Source organism: Rattus norvegicus, chromosome 17 (assembly GCF_021556685.1).
Source record: "Rattus norvegicus strain SHRSP/BbbUtx chromosome 17, alternate assembly SHRSP_T2T, whole genome shotgun sequence".
Taxonomy (NCBI): domain Eukaryota; kingdom Metazoa; phylum Chordata; class Mammalia; order Rodentia; family Muridae; genus Rattus; species Rattus norvegicus.
This window is the reverse complement of record NC_141550.1, coordinates 67,030,038-67,050,000: the sequence shown is the minus strand read 5'-3', so window position 1 is coordinate 67,050,000 and position 19,963 is coordinate 67,030,038. Positions and strand designations below refer to the sequence as shown.

General features: G+C 42.1%; 1 protein-coding gene across 5 annotated transcripts in view; it reads left to right on the top strand.

Moving 5' to 3' along the window:
- Positions 1-19,963, top strand: part of Dip2c (Dip2 acetate--CoA ligase C) — a 384,823-nt gene that overhangs the window by 328,608 nt on the left and 36,252 nt on the right. For 3 of the 5 annotated variants that reach the window (NM_001415158.1, NM_001107360.2, XM_087590743.1), the window contains 7 exon segments: positions 878-987; positions 2,267-2,347; positions 8,223-8,346; positions 8,912-9,033; positions 10,163-10,274; positions 10,365-10,474; positions 16,186-16,316. In NM_001415158.1, the coding sequence (NP_001402087.1) occupies positions 878-987; positions 2,267-2,347; positions 8,223-8,346; positions 8,912-9,033; positions 10,163-10,274; positions 10,365-10,474; positions 16,186-16,316 (790 nt within the window). 5 annotated transcript variants of the gene reach the window in all.

Below are 19,963 nucleotides of genomic sequence, written 5' to 3'. Positions count from 1 at the left end.
GGGTCAGTACAACGACTCAGTGAAAGTGCTTGCTGTCAGTCCTGACCTGACGTTGATTCCCCCAGGACCCACGTGATAGATGGAGAGAACTGACTGTAACAAGTTGTCCTTTAAGATCTACATTGCCATCATGACCTGAGTGCATGTACACACACACACAAGGAAATAAATTTAATAAAACATTTAATAAAAATATTTTTAAAAGAAACTTTTTTTTTTCATAATCAAAAAAGTGAAGATACTGGAAACATGTCTGATGTTTCCCTTTCAAGCTGCTGTCTTAAACTAGGGAAAGAACGCTCATTGCATTTGTAGCAGTGGAGTAGTAAAAACTTTTAATTTTATAGTGTCTTCTGGATTCACTCTTGTACATCTCATTGTGCTTTCATGTCCCTTCCTGAGTATTCTCTGAATCTATCCCAAGAGGTAAAATGTATTATAATTGTTTGGTTTGACTCAACTCTCCTTATAGATCATAATCCCAGCAAACAAGAGGTGGAATCCAGAAGTCTTCCTCAGGGAAGTGCGTCCTGTATTTATCCGTGGCACAGCTTTTATAATCACCTCTAAATGTGCATTATCACCTGTTGGCTCACACTAGACAACAGAGTCATCAGCCTACAGGGTGCCGAGGAAGCCTGTGTGTGTTGTAGGCATTGCTTTTGTGTGCTTTTGTGTGCCCTCATCCAGGTTTCTTCATTCTGGCCATCACAAGCACATCAGTGATTTCTTTGCAATCTCTTATGATAGAGTGATTTGAAACTGGGTCTCTCGAAGCATTTCCTGAGGTTAATTCTTTACTAATTGGGTAAGAATCCTGTTAAAAGGAATTTCACTTCTGACTCTAAGGTGACTTGCTTTTTTTTTTTTCCTCCAGAAATTGGCCCTGCCTCAGTGATGGTGGGAAACCTAGTGTCTGGGAAGAGGATTGCCCAGGCTAGTGGCAGAGACCTGGGTCAGATAGAAGACAATGACCAGGCCCGGAAGGTGAGAACCGAGGTCAGAACTCAAGTTATTCCCTTAACTCTAGAGCTATGTTAACTCTTTGTAGACTCACAGAGCAACTGTCCAGAGTCCTCACTGAGTCAGTACCACATCTATTGCTGATTTCACATCTTTGATGATCCTACCCCACCTCCCCACTTGTCATACAGTAGAGTTTCATGGTCTTACAGGGAAGAATGTGACAGGGGCATGGGGTTTCAGGAAATTGTAGCATGGCACAGAAGTGAAGTGATATCATCCACGTGAACAGGACTGGGGCAAATATTAGGAAACCATGGCTCTTCACCACTTGCTTCTTTCTATGGATCCCCACTCCACCAGCCCTCACGTGAAGTCCATGCTGCTCATCGTGGCCTTGGGCTACAGTATTTTGTCTTCTGGTTGATTGTTAGAGGCTAGATTTTCTTCCCGCAGCTTGCAGAGCAAATATCCAGCTCCTCTCCACCCACACAGCAGAGCTCATAACTTGTCTATGTATTTCCGTTGTAACATTTCAGCTCTGACAATGCTTAGGACTCGCTGTTTCCCACAGCCCAAATGGGCCCATCACATTCACTGTGGGCTATGAAGGAATGTGACAAAGTCATTTAAATATTGCCACTAATATACAGCAATTTCTTCATTAAAACAACTTGATCATCACACTCTCCTCACATAGTGCATGTCTATTAATAAAAGATGTTAGAGTGTTATATGGATATTTTCTATCTTTATATGAAATGGGGCTGTCCTTTTTATTACAGACTAAATCAATATGATACATTTAATCTTTGTAATTTGTAATGCAATTTAATAATACCAGAGAATGGCATTCTACAATCACATATTTAATAGAAGTGTTCTTTTCCTTCGGTAAGCTAGATGAGATTCTTGCCCTGCATATCACAGAAATCAACAGTGTGTATTCTGGCAGCTCCAGGAGGAAAGATGGCCGACTGTGTTGGATGATCTTACCCTGGGGGCTAGCTCCACTCTCTCTCCCTCTGGGCTGACTTGTCGAGAACTTGCCTAAGCAAGAGTACTATAGCCATCCTTAGAGCTGTCAGTCTCAATCAGGTGCATTGAATGCTAAAGAGCAGCAGGGAAAGCCAAGTACTTGCTCATTCTGTGGATGGCATATTTGTCAGAATTTTTTAAATGTAAATATGTCCTTATACCTTTGTCTAGGAAAGCATGAACTCAAATAATATAGTTTTATTTAAATATTGAGATTGCCTAACCCATCCAGTGGCATCACTCTAATATCCTTGTTTCATTCCAGTTCCTATTCCTCTCAGAGGTCTTACAGTGGAGAGCGCAGACCACTCCAGACCACCTGCTGTACACTCTGCTCAATTGTCGGGTAGGCTTCAGAGCTCTTGAGCTCATACTTCCTAATGGCTTACTTGAGTAGTCTGAACTTTTCCCTGGGAGGTCACCCCCCTTTTATAATATTCCCAAAGACTTCTTTAGTTTACTTAACAGAAGTAACAGGGTTGGGGGGTGGGGGGATTTCAGCTCAGAGGTTACAGCTAGTTCGTCATTATGGAGGAAGTCAAGGCATCTGGAGCTTGGGGGCAGCAAATCACACTGTACCAGTAGTCAAGAAGCGGGGAGCAAAGCCATAGATATACACTTGTTAATGCTCTCACTTTCTCTGCAGTTATTTCCACCCAAAATGAAGAGGTTAATGGTACCTACAGTAGAAGACTAATGCAGTCTTGGAGAGAGAGTTATATTCTTATTATAAACAAATTTGTTTAAATATAAAGGGCTTAGTTACAGACTCTAGAGAATTAAAACTATTTGAACTTTATAAAGTTTCTGTTTAATTTCACATTAGCAATTCAAACTCTTCCTACTTAAAAGCACTTAGAAGTCAGACCTTAAGTATAGTACCAAATATTAACAATAAGTCACATGCAAAGATGTATTCTTCTGGTGTTTACTTTTAGCTTTTCTTTCTGCTTTGGAGCTAAAACTTGAAAAATAAATAAGTAGTTGGACCTCTTGACAAGTACAGGTACCTGTAAGTCTGCAAACCTGAGGCCATTTAGGATTCCTAATTAAAGCCTTGAGTGCTCTAGCTGTCCAGGTTTCTTTGTGTGGAAGAAGTTTCTCTGACTATATGTACTTGGACAATCTTCACCTTACTCTGTTGTAAAAGTGCTTATCAACTCGAAATTACTCTTGTGGTCATGATGGTTCGTCATATACTACATCTGTTCACAACTCTATTCAGGGATACTCCTTAGAGACAACAAAGAGCACTTTCCTATTATCCGTGTTCTCTGAATGTCTAATATAATGCCTCCCCTCTGAGGGGCACTCTGTACTCACAGCCTACCTCCTCCTGTAGATGGTCACATGGCTGTGTGGTCAGAGTGTGAACTTTGACAATTCTGTGACCACATACCCATGCATCTGAAATTAGTCTCCCTCCTTTTTATTTGTTTCCTTATGTTTTTATTTGTGTGTGTGTGTGTGTGTGTGTGTGTGTGTGTGTGTGTGTGTGTGTGTGTAACAGCATGCTTCTAGAGGTCAGAGGTCACTTTGGGAGCCAGTTCTCTTTCCATAGGTGGGTTGTGGATATTGAAGGCAGACCTTTCAGGCCTGTGAGCGTATACCTTTGCCAGCTGAGCCGTCACACTCCGTGTTTCATCTTTTTCCCTGACTCCATCTTTACCCTGCAGTGATAGACATGATCCCCTTTACTTCACACAACTAACCATTTTCATCTTCCTTCACATCTGTGATACTTTTATTTCCTTTTAATCTCCTCTTCCTTGAGTCTCCCGAATCTCTTCCTGTGGTGTTTTCCTTTACGCTCCTCTCGGCTTCCCTTTGTCCATAGTCTGCATGGCTCTCTCTTCCAATACTACCTCCAAAGTGATGACTAGGATGTGTTGTCTTAACCATAACTGACTCCCTTTTAACTGGGCATGGTATCTGCTCAGAACCTTTCATGAGTATAACTTCTTCCTTTCCTTAATTTGCCTAGCACTGTCATGGTGCTTATATTCTGTACAAACTGTCAACAGAGCAAGTCAGCCATGAGTCACTTGTAAACTCCCCCTTTAACACTGCCTAATACCATGCTCCCATTTTTGTAAGATAGATGATTGCCTGTGTTCAAACTTTATGGACGTCTAAGCAGGGAGTGCAAGAGTAAGTAGATCCTTGTAGACAGAACAAACTTGATGGCCCATTGAAGTGATGTCATCCAATCAGTGTGACCTTATAACCAATGTCTCCAATTCCAGTTCTCCACAGTGCACAAACCAGTCAGCTTCATGTTCTCTCCTTCCCTCCACTGCAGACTCCGATCTTTCCCAACTCACCATCATGTACTCACTCACCACGCATGATAGTGGCACCCACAGCAGATGTGGGATGTTGCTTGGGTGCTTTACTTCTGACCTGGGCAAACTATTTTTAATAGTTATGAATTTGATTTTTTTTACTATCTTTTTTTTTTGATCGTGGGTCTTTTAAGATAATTGAAACATTTGACTTCAGAGTATGAAGGGTTTTTTCATTGCTTACATTTACTGTCCGTTCATGTACTTGCACCTTTGGCAACTGTAGTTGTTAGGTATGAGGTCTGCAAGATTGAAGTTAGAATCGTGCATGTTAAAATGATCATTAATAGCAGAAAACTTTCTCTCTCAAAACATGCACAGTATCCTTTTTTAGTTTTACCAGGAACTTCAAACAACTCATTTAATTTCTTGATTTGTTTATTTATAGTATTTTCTTTATAATCTCAGAACATGAATTTTTGTCCTTAATTGTTTTAGATATTAAAATAAAACCATAAATGGTGTTAAGTTCACAGTCAGGAACCATGGAGCTTGTTGTGTTTAGAATGGATGCTGACCCCTGAATGTCTCTGCATGATCAGTCTGTCAAGAAAATTCTCCCACAACTTATTTTAGAAGACAATTCTAACATATGGAATAACTTTACCTGGAAACTACTTTTTATCCAGTGGTTTCAGAGTAGAAATCAGTTTTTCCATGAACGTTGGTGAAGCTGTTGGAAAATGATGGTTGTTACCTGAGGCTGAATGATTAGTACTTCATGGAGCTATTCACTTGGAACCTGTGTTCTCAACAAGTAGTGCTTGGGAAAGGAAACACGTCCCTGAAATTGATAGCATTTTTGCTGTAGTAAAAGATCATATTAAAATCTTCAAAGTGACTAGAAGCTAGAGGGGCTCAGTCAGTAAAACACCTACTTATAAGCATGAGGTCATGAGTCCTTTCTTTATATACACAAAGGAGATGGGGGGGTGAAGTGCTTATAATCCCAACAGTGGGTGGTGTGCTCTGCACTGTGCACCCTTCCGGCTCAGACTTCATGTCTTGGGTTTTCATTCTTAATCTTGTTTTGTTTCCATTTCTCTTTGCAATGCTGATCCTTGAATTTGGGCCTTACTTCTTCTTTCTTTTTCCTTCTTCCTCCTCCTCCTCCTTTTTAATTTTATTATCTTTAATCTTCTTATTTATAGTTCAGTCATTATCCCCTTCCTGGTCCACCCTCTGACAGTTCTTAATCCCATTCCTCCCCCCATCATCCCTGTCTCCAAGAGGATGTCCCCTCCACCCAACCAGGCCTCCCCACTCCCTGGGGTCTCAAGTCTTTCTAGGGTTAGGTGCTTCTTCTCTGACTGAGTCCAGACCAGGCAGTCCTCTGCTGTATATGTGTCAGGGGCCTCATATCAGCTGGTGTATGCTGCCTGGTTGGTGGCCCAGTGTCTGAGAGATCTTAGGGGTTCAGGTTAGTTGAGATTGCTGATCTTCCTATGGGCTGTGCTCCTCCTCAACTTCTTCCAACCTTTCCCTAATTCAACCACAGGGGTCCCTAACTTTAGTCTATTGGTTGGGTGTATCTGCATCTGTCTCTGTCAGCTGCTTGTTGGGCCTCTTGGAGGGCGCTCATGCTAGGCTCCTGTCTGAAAGCATACCACATCTTAGTAACATTGTCAGACCTTGGAGCCTCCCCTTGAGCTGGATCCCAATTTGGGCCAATCACTGGACCTCCTTTCCCTCAGGCTCTTCTCCATTTTTGTCCATGCAGCTCCTTCAGACAGGAACAACTCTGGGTCAGAGCTTTTGACTGTGGAATGGCAACCCCATCCCTGCACTTGATGTCCTGCCCCTCCACTGGAGCTAGACTCTATAGGTTCCCTCTTCCCATGATGGGCATTTCGTCTAAGCTCCCTCCCTTTGAAACCTGAAAGTCTCTCACTTCCCAGGTCTCTGGGACATTCTGGAGGGTTCCTACTTCCCACTCCCAAGGTTACCTGTTCCCATTCATTCTGCTGGCCTTTAGGGCTTCACTCCCACCGCCCCCAATACCTGATCATGTTCCCCTTTTTTCTCCCCCTCCCTTCTTCCACCCAGGTCCCTCCCCCTGCCTCCACCCCTCTCACCCCCCTGTGATTGCTTTCTTTTCCATCCCAAGTGGGATTAAAGCATCCTCATTTGGGCCCTTCAGCTTGTTAACCTCCTTGAGTTCTGCAGATTGTGTCCTGTGTATGCTGTGCTTTTTTGGGGGGGGGGGGGCTAATATCCACTTTTTAGTTCATTCATGTCCTGTAGGGCCTCAGTTACCTCACTCAGGATATTTTCTAGTTCCATCCATTTGTCTGCAAAACTCATGATGACCTCATTAATAGCTGAATAGTATTCCATTGTGTAAATGAACCACATTTTCTGTGTTCACTCTTTCGGTGTGGGGCTACCTGGGTTGTTTCCAGCTTCTGGCTATCACAGTGCCACTACGAACATAGTAGAGCATGTGCCCCTGTGCCATGGTGGGGCTTATTTTGAGTATATGCCCAAGAGTGGTATAGCTGGGTCTTCAGCTTTAAGTCCAGGAAGGTGTGTGTTTTCATTTATGCTGACAGACATGTCATTAGTAAATGCTCAGAGGAATGCTTAATCTTGAAGGCACCAAATTTCAAATTTTGGTCTGTATTTCTTAGACTCTTACCATCCCATACACTTAACACCTACTGAGCATCTGTGCTGCACTCCACTCTCACTGGTTTCCTTTACACACCAGTTTGATACAAAAGAATATGTGTGGGGAAAGGACCAGTTTAGAGACTTGCAAGTTAAGCATCTCTCATATCTACAACATTGGTCACAGCATCAGTAGCTGTCTGAAGGCTGATTCGGCTGTTACCTGGGTGGCTTTCCACTGCGCCTCCATTCCTTGTATCAGTCATCAAAGACTACACCTCTGCATCATAGGATTCACTGTGATTAAACAGTCCTGGTGAATGTTTTGCTAAATATGAGTTCCTGCTTTGTGCATCTTAGTACGTTATAAAGTACTCCACTGTACATCCCAGCAGTATCTCCCTTCCCATTCATATGTATGTCTGTGACAGTTAGGACAGGAATCAGGGTGTGTTTCCAGACACTGCTCCCGACCAGCCCAGAGACTCTAGGCATTGTGGTCCACACAGGTGTTTTCCACATGTCAGTTCTCCTAGCAGCTCATTAAGGATCTCACTTTCACGCATGTCTTTCATATAGGAGTTTCAGCCCGAGTCCTGAAGCTCACAGTGATCTCTTTACACCTCTGATTAATGCAAATGAACTCTATATACATTGTATGTCAGGAATATTTTTAAAGTTAATTGAATGTAATTTCTGAAAAGAGTTTACCTCTTTCTTTCCGCTTGTTTTTAGATGGGTTTCTACTGTGCAGTACAAGATGCCTATAAATAGCCTAGGCTTGCCCCTATCCTCCTGCCTCCACTTCCCAAGTGTTGGCACTGCAGGCAAACACCTGCATGCATTACTATAATGCAGTTCATTCATTCTTTTCTTCACAATGTAAATAATGAATGGCATGCGTTTTTTTATTTCTCAGTGCCTGTCCTGCACTAGTCTTTCCTGGTAAGCCTCTTTCAAGGTATTTTTGGCCTAAAGATATTTTCTTTCAGTTTTTGCATATTTTAAAAATCTGCATAAAAAAATCATTTGAACGCCTGGCTGCAGAGCTAGTGACAGTTGCTGACCTTTGAGGAGGGAGAGTCAGCTTTCTTTTGCTATGGGAGGTGAGGATAATGGAAGCATACTAAATCTGATCGTTAAAACTGTGGTTCTATGAATATCCCAAAATCTGTTGACCTGAGAATTTCATGTAAATGGATTGTATGATGCATGATCTGGTGTGATGAAGATCCCCCCCTAACCACCTGTTCTCGTGATATTCAGGGAACAATCGCAAATTCCTTGACGTGTGTTCAACTCCACAAGCGTGCAGAAAAGATAGCAGTGATGCTGATGGAGAGGGGCCACCTGCAGGACGGAGACCACGTGGCATTAGTCTACCCTCCAGGTAAGTGGTAAATCAGTCCTGACCCCTAAGAGTGGTAGCAAGGACAGCAACGGGAGGAAGCACTCTGTTGCCCGCAACAGTACTTGCGGGATTCCTGGGTCACTGCCAGTGTGTCCTTTGTTTTGTTCAGATGTCACCAGGCTCATTTGCTTCTAGTTATTCTCACATGCAGGGCCTTGGCCTCATGTGAGAATACACTGTTTTAGAGGCTTAAAGCAAAATGGACCTAAACCTTTATGTCTACATTTGATTGATTTCTAAGGTAGTTCATATTATTGGCAGTAATTGAGTTTTTAGCTCCTAGACATAATCATACCATTAAATAGTTATCTAGAGAAATGATATATAAATAAAACAGCTAAGCTGTCTTAGCATCTTGTGTCTAAAAGAACAAGCCACAAGAAAATAATCACTGAGACTTATCAAAAGGGAGGAAGGAGTTAAAGTCTCGGTTTCCCTAACTGACTATTCCCAGACTAGAACTTACACTGAGAGAGAGAATGGTGGTGGTCATTAAGCGAAGTAACTGGCTTCAAATAAGTATTTCTGCTTTCCTCTTGTATAGGAATAGACCTTATTGCTGCATTTTATGGTTGCCTGTATGCGGGCTGTGTGCCAATCACCGTGCGACCTCCACATCCACAGAACATTGCAACAACATTGCCTACAGTCAAGATGATCGTAGAGGTAACCGAGGCCTGGGTAGGATGCTGTGGGCCTTTGACCTGCCTATGTTCAGTGGCAAGTTGTGAGTTACAGACTTAAAATCTCCTAGGACAACTGCTAGCTGTACTGTACATGTGGGTTTGCAAAGAAAGTAATGGGATTGGGAATAGTCTGTCTCCAGGGAGTTGATCATCCAGCATTGGGAGTAAGATTGAAGCTAAGCAACATGGAAGCTGGGGCAGCTGGGAGAAGCTGGGGCAACTGGGAGAAGCTGGGAGAAGCTGGGGCAGCTGGGAGAAGCTGGGGCAGCTCTACCACTGCATTGATTCCTAAGGGGCCTGGTGTTGGCTTCGTAAAGAAGCCATTCCAAACACAAGCAATCTGAATGAAAACCTATAGATGTGTTTTCTTCACGTTCCCTTCTTCTGGATCTAGAAGGTTGTTTTCTTTGTTTTTAGAGTTTATGTATATACTTTGTTTTTGTGTATAAGGAAGACTAGCATATGTGTTTCCCTTAAGGGAATCAGAGATATAAGAAGCGGAGAACAGTCCTTACCCCTCCCCCGTGAATGCTCTTGGTAGCTGTGTGGGAACCCTACCAAGGAAGGCGCACTCCTGTTCAAAAATACATACAATATACTGCATGTGTAAGCTTTTGTGGAAAGACCATACACTGACAGAGAAGCCTCTGTTATTTTGCCAGCACGTGAGAGTAATGCTAGGGTATTACTTAGCCTCAGGAGTTGAGGACCCAGCCTCAGAGCTTTGTCTATGTGTTTACATGGCTAGCACTGCTGGCTTTGCCATATTCTAGCTAGCTCTTAAAAACCACTTTGGAAGTTCTAGCAAGAGAGAGACTAGACTAGGGAATGGTTCCACTACTGGAAAAAGTCATTCTCTGCAAGAGTGAAGACTCACAGGGCAAAGAGGGAAAAAGAGGATACCCACCTAGCCAGCCAGAGTAGCTGGTCAGCTCTGGCAGGCTGTAGGTGACATTTACAGCCAGATCAGCCTACTTCCTCATGCTTTAGAATTAGAGTTGTGTACTCTTAACCTTTGAGAAACACTCGGCGCAGAGTGATTAACACTTCCCTGGTGTGTTCCTTTCTGGTGTGTATTCATTCCTTCCATTCTTGTCTTTGGTCCTCAGGTGAGTCGGTCTGCTTGTCTCATGACAACACAATTGATTTGTAAACTGCTTCGGTCCAGAGAGGCAGCAGCAGCTGTAGATGTCAGGACATGGCCCCTCATACTGGACACAGGTCAGCACTTGGACTCTCTTCCCACATGCGTTTTCTTGTTATGGTCTTTAGTGTAGTCAAGTATACTAATTGCTTTGTTTTCCTCTGCAGATGATTTGCCAAAGAAGCGGCCTGCCCAGATCTACAAACCTTCCAACCCAGACACACTGGCTTACCTTGACTTTAGTGTGTCCACAACTGGGATGCTAGCTGGTGTAAAGGTGAGAACAGGGGTCCATCTTATGGGCAGGCCAGTGGTGGACAACAGGCATGTACTGATTGTTCTTATGTTGTCATGTGTGGTTGTATTCCCAGAATGTATGGAGAGAAGTATAATATGATTCTTCTATAAGCTGTAACATATATGACTTTTCAATACCTGATAGCTAAGTTCCAAATACTATGGGAAATTCGGGGACATAGTTTACTCACATACCCCTCTCCTAGCATGGTCATTGTCCTGAATTCAATATTCAGTACCGAAAAAAACCCAAAAAGAACAATAACAACAAAACCTAACCATTTCTCCACACTGCCACCGTAAAGTACTGTCTAGTACTGTGTACTGGATGCTGCACAGCCTTCTCGCTTGCTGGCTCTCAGATCTACTGCTGCTGCTCTGCATCTCCGCACTGCGTTCTCCTCCTTGTTAAACGTGAGTGCAATCAGAACCCGAAAGATGGCTTCTTGGCTAAGCTACCGTGAGCCTTTTGCCTATCAAAACACAGAACTACCGATGTCACTTAATATCACTTAGAATTGGTATCATCACAGTTCAGAGGTCAGGGTCCTGTGCAGCAGGGTTTAAAACCTCAGGAAGCCCTTTCCTCTCCATCTCCGCTTCTGAGTCACACTGGGACAGTTTGAGCTAGTTACCTATCACAAGCTAGAGTTCTCAGACTTTACCTCTCCTCTCCTATAGAGTTAGGGAAAGCACACACAATTAGCTAGAGTATTAAATAATTACTTTAAAAATTTCTTAAAGTAGTCTCAGAGCAAGATGAGTTAAGTGCTATCATCTCTGTAAGTGACCTTTGACCTTCTTGCTATGAGGGCCAAAATAGAAACCTACAGTTTTGATTATTCTTGTGGAGTATGGAAGTGGGAACTACGATATTAAATCTTGATTTAATAAAAATGCACCCACACGTGGAATGATCTGAATAATACTTCTTGGTGACTCAATTTACTTATGTACCACAGAAAAATTCAGAGATGATTAACTACACTTTCTTTCAAACTCCTAAAATGTTTTTCCAATTTTTAATTATCTGTTTGATGAGTATGAGAAGTATATTTTGATATGAGTTAATGAAACCCCATATGTTTTAAGAGCTGGAAGGCACAGGAGAATAGGAAGTTGCCTGGCATATGGTCTGCCTCTTTGGTCCTGTAGGGTTGCAGGGAGGCCATTCTTCTCTGGAAGAAATTCTTACTGGATTTTAGTTTTTAGACAGAAGTATTCAGTTGCAAAAGCTAGAAGAGTCTATGGGTGTCTTCTCTGTAGTTGGTGCTGTGGGACATCAAGGTTCATATAAAGCATATAAGGGTATGTTGTACTGTAGCTATGTCTTACATTTCACCCACTTAACTGTGTTGCTTTGACCTTCGAATAGTTCCTGTACCTGGGGAATGGTTCTATGCCCAGAGAAAGGGCACTTACTTAACATCAGTCAAAGCAAAACAGCACCAAAAGGCAAGGCTGAATAGGCCACACCAGGTAGCATAGCACAGCACAACCAAGATACGTGGTGCATTGGCTTGAGGCTCTCATGTCTGATGCACAATATTTGGAGATCTACTTTTAGGGCCTCTCAGAGTCCTTCATTGCTTGGCCTCTGGAAAAAAATATTTTTTATCCAAGTCTGAGGTTATCTAATAAAAATCAGGAATTCATACTTTATTCATACTCCCAGTTCAGGTTTGGGGGTTGGTGATATGGGCAGGGCCCAGCCTTGGAGTGTGCTTAGGGATGGAGGGCTTTTGGTTTGGGTTTTGGGGGGGGGGTTGTTTTTTTGGGTTTTTTTTTTAAAGAGCTGTTTCTTTCTTTACCTGTTTGTCCTCTTGTCACTGTGTTAAAACTACTCTCAAAGCCTAGCAGACTCCATAGCTGGTAGCCAAGGAGATATGAGCACCATCTCTCTGCTTTTTTTATATTAATCATGTTTGACCTCATAGTTTCCTGCCATCTCTCAAATTTACGCATGGTGAACTCTTGAGAGCAGGCCTATACCTGTTATTTTTTTTTTTGAAATTTTTTTTTTATTAACTTGAGTATTTCTTATATACATTTCGAGTGTTATTCCCTTTCCCGGTATCCGGGCAAACATCCCCCTCCCCCCTTCCCTTCCTTATGGGTGTTCCCCTCCCATCCCTCCCCCCATTGCCGCCCTCCCCCCACCAGTCTAGTTCACTGGGGGTTCAGTCTTAGCAGGACCCAGGCCTTCTCCTTCCACTGGTGCTCTTGCTAGGATATTCATTGTTACCTATGGGGTCAGAGTCCAGGGTCAGTCCATGTATAGTCTTTAGGTAGTGGCTTAGTCCCTGGAAGCTCTGGTTGCTTAGCATTGTTGTACATATGGGGTCTCGAGCCCCTTCAAGATCTTTCCGGTTCTTTCTCTGATTCCTTCAACGGGGGCCCTATTCTCAGTTCAGTGGTTTGCTGCTGGCATTCGCCTCTGTATTTGCTGTATTCTGGCTGTGTCTCTCAGGAGCAATCTACATCCGGCTCCTGTCGGCCTGCACTTCTTTGCTTCATCCATCTTGTCTAATTGGGTGGCTGTATATGTATGGGCCACATGTGGGGCAGACTCTGAATGGGTGTTCCTTCATTCTCTGTTTTAATCTTTGCCTCTCTATTCCCTGCCAAGGGTATTCTTGTTCCCCTTTTAAAGAAGGAGTGAAGCATTCACATTTTGATCATCCGTCTTGAGTTTCATTTGTTCTAGGTATCTAGGGTAATTCAAGCATTTGGGCTAATCGCCACTTATCAATGAGTGCATACCATGTATGTCTTTCTGTGATTGGGTTAGCTCACTCAGGATGATATTTTCCAGTTCCAACCATTTGCCTACGAATTTCATAAAGTCGTTGTTTTTGATAGCTGAGTAATATTCCATTGTGTAGATGTACCACATTTTCTGTATCCATTCCTCTGTTGAAGGGCATCTGGGTTCTTTCCAGCTTCTGGCTATTATAAATAAGGCTGCAATGAACATAGTGGAGCACGTGTCTTTTTTATATGTTGGGGCATCTTTTGGGTATATGCCCAAGAGAGGTATAGATGGATCCTCAGGCAGTTCAATGTCCAATTTTCTGAGGAACCTCCAGACTGATTTCCAGAATGGTTGTACCAGTTTGCAATCCCACCAACAATGGAGGAGTGTTCCTCTTTCTCCACATCCTCGCCAGCATCTGTTGTCCCCTGAGTTTTTGATCATAGCCATTCTCACTGGTGTGAGGTGAAATCTCAGGGTTGTTTTGGTTTGCATTTCCCTTATGACTAAAGATGTTGAACATTTCTTTGGGTGTTTCTCAGCCATTTGGCATTCCTCAGCTGTGAATTCTTTGTTTAGCTCTGAACCCGTTATTTTTAATATAGAGAGATTCTCTCTGTACCTGAGGCTGGCATAGAATTCACTGTGTGACTCAGGCTGCCCTCAAACTTGCAGTCATCCACTGCCTTTGGGTTCTCAAGAACTGAATAGCAGTGTACTATACCTGGATCATCCTCTTCCTCCTCCAACTCCTCCTCTTCTTCCTCCTCCTCCTCTTCCTCCAAGTCCTCCTCCTTTTCCTCCTCCTCCTCTTCCTCTCCCTTCTCTTCCTCCTCTTCTTCCTCCTCCTCCTTCTCCTCCCTTTCTTCCTTCTTTCTTCCTCTTCCTTTTTCCACCCACCTCCTCTCCTCCCCTCCCCTATCCCTCCTACCCTTCTCCTCTCCCTCCTCTCCTTCCCTTCCTCTCCTCTCTCTCCTTTCCTCCCCTTCTTCTCCTCTTCCTTCCTTTCATCTTCCTTCCATTTTCTCCTCCATCCTCCTCTTCTTCCCCTCCTCTCTGCCCCTCTCCTCTCCTTCCTCACCTCATCATCTTCCCTCTCCTCTTCTTTCTCCCTTCTCTCTCCTTCCCCTCCTCTCCTCCCCTCCTCCCTTTCCTCTTCCTTCTTCCTTTTCTCTTCCTTCTTCCTTCTTTTTCCTCCTTCCTCTCTCTCCTCCCTTCTTCAACCTTCTCTTCCTCTGTTCCTCCTCTTTTCCCCCTCCTCTCTTCTTCCTTCCTTCTCTTCTTTCCTTCTTTTCCTTCCTTCTTTTCCTTTTTCTTCTCCTTTTTCTTTCTTCTCTTCCTTTTTTTTTCAATCCCTAGCACTGAATACAGTGCCTGATAGAGTGACAGGACAAGCCCCTAACATATCAGCATTTACATGAACAGTTAACAGCATGATTGTGCATGATGTCCTTCCCAGTGTGCCAGGGCAGTAAAGGATATTTTGATCGCTTACCTGGAATGCATGGTAGGAGAATTAACTGTGATCCAAAGAGTAGTGGGACCTTAGAGGAACATGTTATAGTTCTGCTTCCCCAATAAGCAGGTACTGTAGATTGAAAGTAAGTGTGTGTGTGTGTGTGTGTGTGTGTGTGTGTGTGTGTGTGTGTGTGTATACAGTGCATGCACATCTGTATGTGTTTTGAATTCTAGAGTAACTCTTTCCAATACTGGGGTGAATTCAGTGGAGACTATCCATTACACAGCCTATTCCTGGGCAGAACTTATAGCAGTGACCTGACACTTGACAATGAAAGGACTCCCCACCCTTCTTTCTTTTATCTCTCCCACTGAAGTGTTTAATTCATGGGTTGGATTTCCTTGCTTGTGTTCTTTACTGGTTCTCTTTATAGATTAGCACTGTGGTGGCATGCTTAACTTGTGACACATTTAACTTGTGACATTTTAATCATATCTGATACAGTTTTCCTTGCTTCCCTGACCACTCAGAAATTGATATAGTTACCAAGTTCTCACAAAACAATGATCTTGTTAGATGTAATCTGTAGTGTTTCAGAATCTGTCAACTTTCTTACTGTACAGGATCGGAACTTCACTGTTTTCCATGCTAAATAGAGACAGGGTTTGACTGCCATTTCATTGTGGGATGGTCATATCTAGGAAGGACTGGAGGGTCAGCAAGAAGGTCAGGGCTTTGCTTCAGAACTCACTCACGTGGTTTTCAGCACACTCTTCCACTCCTGAGCCACTGTTACCCAAACACGAGCACAGGAGTCCATGCTTGTGAAGCATAAACCCTTGTGTATCTAAGACAGCTGCTCTACAGGTTCCTGAACCTCACAGAATGAGAATAAAGCCAAGACTCTACTGCAGAGCTGGACATGACCCTTCATTCCTTCCTTACCTACCTGTAGGCACTTATGTGAACACAAGAATCCCTATTTGTATAATCTGCTCTTCAGATCCAAAGCATTGTTATCCACTGTCCGAGTTATGAGGGAGTACCGTGAGGTTTAAAGTGTGGTTTATCTGTTCTGAATGGAAGACTTCATAGTGTAGTGAATCACATATGTAATTCACACAGCTCAGAAGGTTGGGACAGAAGGATTGCTATGAATTAGAAGCCAGCTTAGGCTTTGTAGTAAGTTCCAGGCCACTATGGGTTGCACATGTGAGACCATGCCTACTAACTACCCCTGACCCACCCAGCCCACACTCTGTTCCAGTGTGTGGAACAGAAAAGGGGAAGACTAGTGAGAATATCAGCATCCACCTTTCTAGAACAATGTGACCCAAACTCCCTACAGTTTCTCTAAAAGTATCTTTGAGGCATTTAATGAGAATTAGCATATATTCAACACTGACAAGTTGTCTTATAGATGTCTCTGGATGCTCACTGTCGAGTTACTTGTCTTTACTTCCTTTCTGCCTTTCAGATGTCTCATGCAGCCACCAGTGCCTTTTGCCGTTCTATTAAGCTGCAGTGTGAACTTTACCCTTCTAGAGAAGTGGCCATCTGTCTGGACCCTTACTGTGGACTTGGGTTTGTCCTCTGGTGTCTCTGCAGGTGAGGTTCTTCCTTAACATCCCTAGAATGATTGTTCTTGTTTTTTCAATAAAATGAACCATGTATCGTCCCTTCTGGAAGTTTAGCTGTGGAGCTAAGTGTAGAAACCCTGATCCTGTGCCTCTCTCTCCCTGAGGCACTAACTCAGGACCAGAGTGTAGTAACTGTGGCCCTTTCACTTTCTACAGCAGTTACATGAGATTGTGAGGAAGCATCCCACGGGTAGACTGCATCTGCTAATGGGCTACAGACTAATTTTTTTCTTTTTCTTTTTTTTTTTCTTTTTAATATCAGAAGAGTGTCAGTTTTGAGTCTGAAGCCCTTACCCCTGGCAGTCATGCCTTCTGGGGATTATGAAAATTGTCAACTCCTCTTGCCTTTTCCCTGACTTTACTCAGTGGTGGACTTGGGCTTGGAGAGAGGAGGTACAGAGAGATAGCTGAGATTGTCCTCTGGCCTCCAAACACGTGCCAGTACAAAAAGGTACAGGGTTCTGCTTCATAATCTCTGATTTGAAACAGTAAGGGCAGTTATATAAATGTAAACAAATGAAAGACTGTAAACTTTATTTTTCAAAAACCTATACAAACAGATCACAAAGACCTTGCTTAAAATAATTCATGTGGAGTCTCAGTTGTGGACTTACAGATTTTATTGAGAGTCATTGATAAAAATGGAATTGTTTTTAAATATTTTCTAAGGTTATGCATATTGTTTCAAAGAATGTGAAAGACAGATGCTAGAAATGAAGCTCACTAGGAGAAGACTTGGCCAGCATATTGCAAAGTGCTCAGTTAAACACCTACTCAGAAAAGTAGATCACATGCTTATATTTGTGGATTGGAATGTTCAATATAATATCACTTGAAAAAAACTAAGTCTCTTGATTGAGTTTAATTAATTGCAAAGCCTTAGCAGCTTTTGTTTTGTAGAAATGGATTTTCTAGCAACCAAGACCAAACAGAACAAAATGAGACAAAACATCCACAAAAGTACCGTGAGTTCGCTTTGTGTTAGTTAACTACTCCTGGGCAGAAGGCCTACCCTGAAATGTGATCAGTACACTCAGTGAGACTCCACTGATTAAAAACAATGCCAGCAGCTATCAATTGTAGATAGCTTCTTGGTTGGGAGAGGTTTGTTCATTTTCAAGACAGTTCTCAAAGTTTAGAAGATCTTTGCCTCCTCAGTGCTGAGATTCCAGGCTGTGCCACCACACCTGGCCTCAGCTTTCTCGAGAAGAAAGCTTGCCTTTGGAATACCTCACAGAGTACCCACATGCTTTTTCACAGTAGACCTGCTGACTAAGGAGGCTTCGTCTAGGATTACCCTGAGATAGTCCATGGCTGTGTTGTTGAGAGCCAAACTTGGTGCAGTTGTCATTTGTTTAGTATGTGGGTTCTCAGGTTAATAATATAAAGTCACTTAATTGCTAATATGCACATTAATAACAAAAAAATGTCTTTTTCATCATTTGAAACTTAGCTCTAATCTAGAATAGACCAAGTTCCAGAAAATCTTAAACAATAGTTTGTCTCATATAGGTAACCTGTTCCTCAAGTAGTTTTAACCATGTGAGTAAGTACAGTCGATGTCCCAAAATCAGTATGTGTAAAAATTGATGAATCAGATTTTGATAGATGGTTTGATAAGGGAAAATTGAAAATTCATGAGTCAGGACAGAGGAATCACCATAGGGCAATGGTTGTCAATATTCCACAACAACACTGTCATGACAATTGTACAACTCAGCAGTTAATATTTTATTCTGTGATACAAGCCTTCTGTACTATGTATATGTTTTTGTGTAATATTACCTGAATTCTGTCAGTCCCTCAGTGTGTGTATCGTGTGTGTGTGTGTCTGTCTGTCTGTCTGTCTGTGTGTATAATATTATATATACATATACAATATGTTAGCTATTTGGATGGTTTTTTCCTTTTTGTTTCCATTGAATGCTAAATAGATCAGTGACTCTATGTGTAATCTTCATTAATGTGCTTCAAACAGTTCATTAATCCTGGTGTAAATTGTTGAGAAATCAAGTTGTAAATTATTTGTATTTAATGGTCTTTAATTTGGATCTCCTTATATTAGCAATTCAAAAATTAAAATTGGGGAATATGGATATGGTAGATTGTCAGAATTAAAAGGAAAAGCATTATAAGGTTACATACTGAAAAGTCCTTAGTGTAAATGAGTACCTGTTTAAATCTCAGTTTCAATAAAAAGCCTCTAAGAACATCTAATTAATGTAGCATTGTGAACCTTGAATCATGAATATGCTGAATAGCATTTGATATTAACAGAAACACTGTGTTCCTTTGCTTCTCAGGATAGAAAGACACATAGCATTTTCTGATATGTAATTATGATTTATGGGATATATAATGTGTAGGCTTGTTAAAGCTTAGGCTCTTGCTGGTGTACAATCCTGGGTTTGTCCTTGTGGTTTTTTAAATATCTATACAACTGAGATAAATTTTCCACTTATTCTGATTGCTGCTCAGTGCTACTTTGAGGCTTCTAATTGGAGACAATGCACTAGCTAATAAGTAAGGCTCAAATTAAGTCATACCTAGTTAGAATCTGCAAGTTCATACTGAAGTACCAGCAAGCCCACCTGGAAAATGAGGCCTTCTGATAACAAATGAAATCTACAGTTTCAGTAAAGTCAGTGCAGGTGGGAATGCCACACTCTGTCTTCAGAGCATCATGAGAAAAGCTACATACATTTCTAGGAAAAACGCTGGAATGTGGTCATCATTCAGCCTCTCAAGCATGGAGGGAGAGCAGTTCAATGTCTACTTTAGCTGTGGTGTGCTCCAGAAATAATACCCAGTCTCCAAAACGTGTTCATAGGGTTGGAACAATGGCTTAGTAGTTAAGAGCATGTACTGCCCTTGTAGAGGACCCAGTTTTGTTTTTCAGCATCTATACCAGAAGCTCACAACTGCCTGTAACTCCAATTCCACAAGGATGCAATGCCTCTGGCCACCTTGGACTTTGCAACACTCATGTGCACCTGTGCACACATACATTTAATTAAACGTAACTAGATTTTTAATGTACATGAATCTGATGAGGAGAGGATGAGACATAGGTTAAGCCCATAAATTAATTTCTAGAGCTAAGAAGACAAGTGCTTTGCTGTCAGATCTGAAGTGTGTTTCTTAACGGGTAATTGGGGACTACTATGGACATGCTTTGAAAGAAAGCGATTTGTTGGAAGGCCCATCTTAAGTTAGCTTTGGAAGCTCGTGGGGAACAGTATAAAAGCTTAGGTTCTGAATAAAAGTACATCTGAGTATAAGTTTATTTTCAAGGACTGAACTAAGCTCACATTCCATTAAATAAGAAAGAACTTGTAACAGGTAGTTGTTTGAATAGTATATAAATCTCTTATGCTTTTATAGATTTGCTTGTGTAATACTGTACAGATGCTTGTGATGACTCACACCTGTAACCTAGTACTATTTAGGCTCTAACAGGATGGCTGCCACAAGTTCAAGACCAGCCTAAACTATAAAGTAAAAGTTTGTCTCAATAAAACAAAGATCCTTCATAAACATTTCCCCAATGGCAAATTAGTAAAAGTATGTCCTACTGTGAGATATTAAAATTATTTACATGGGCTTTTGCTGAAT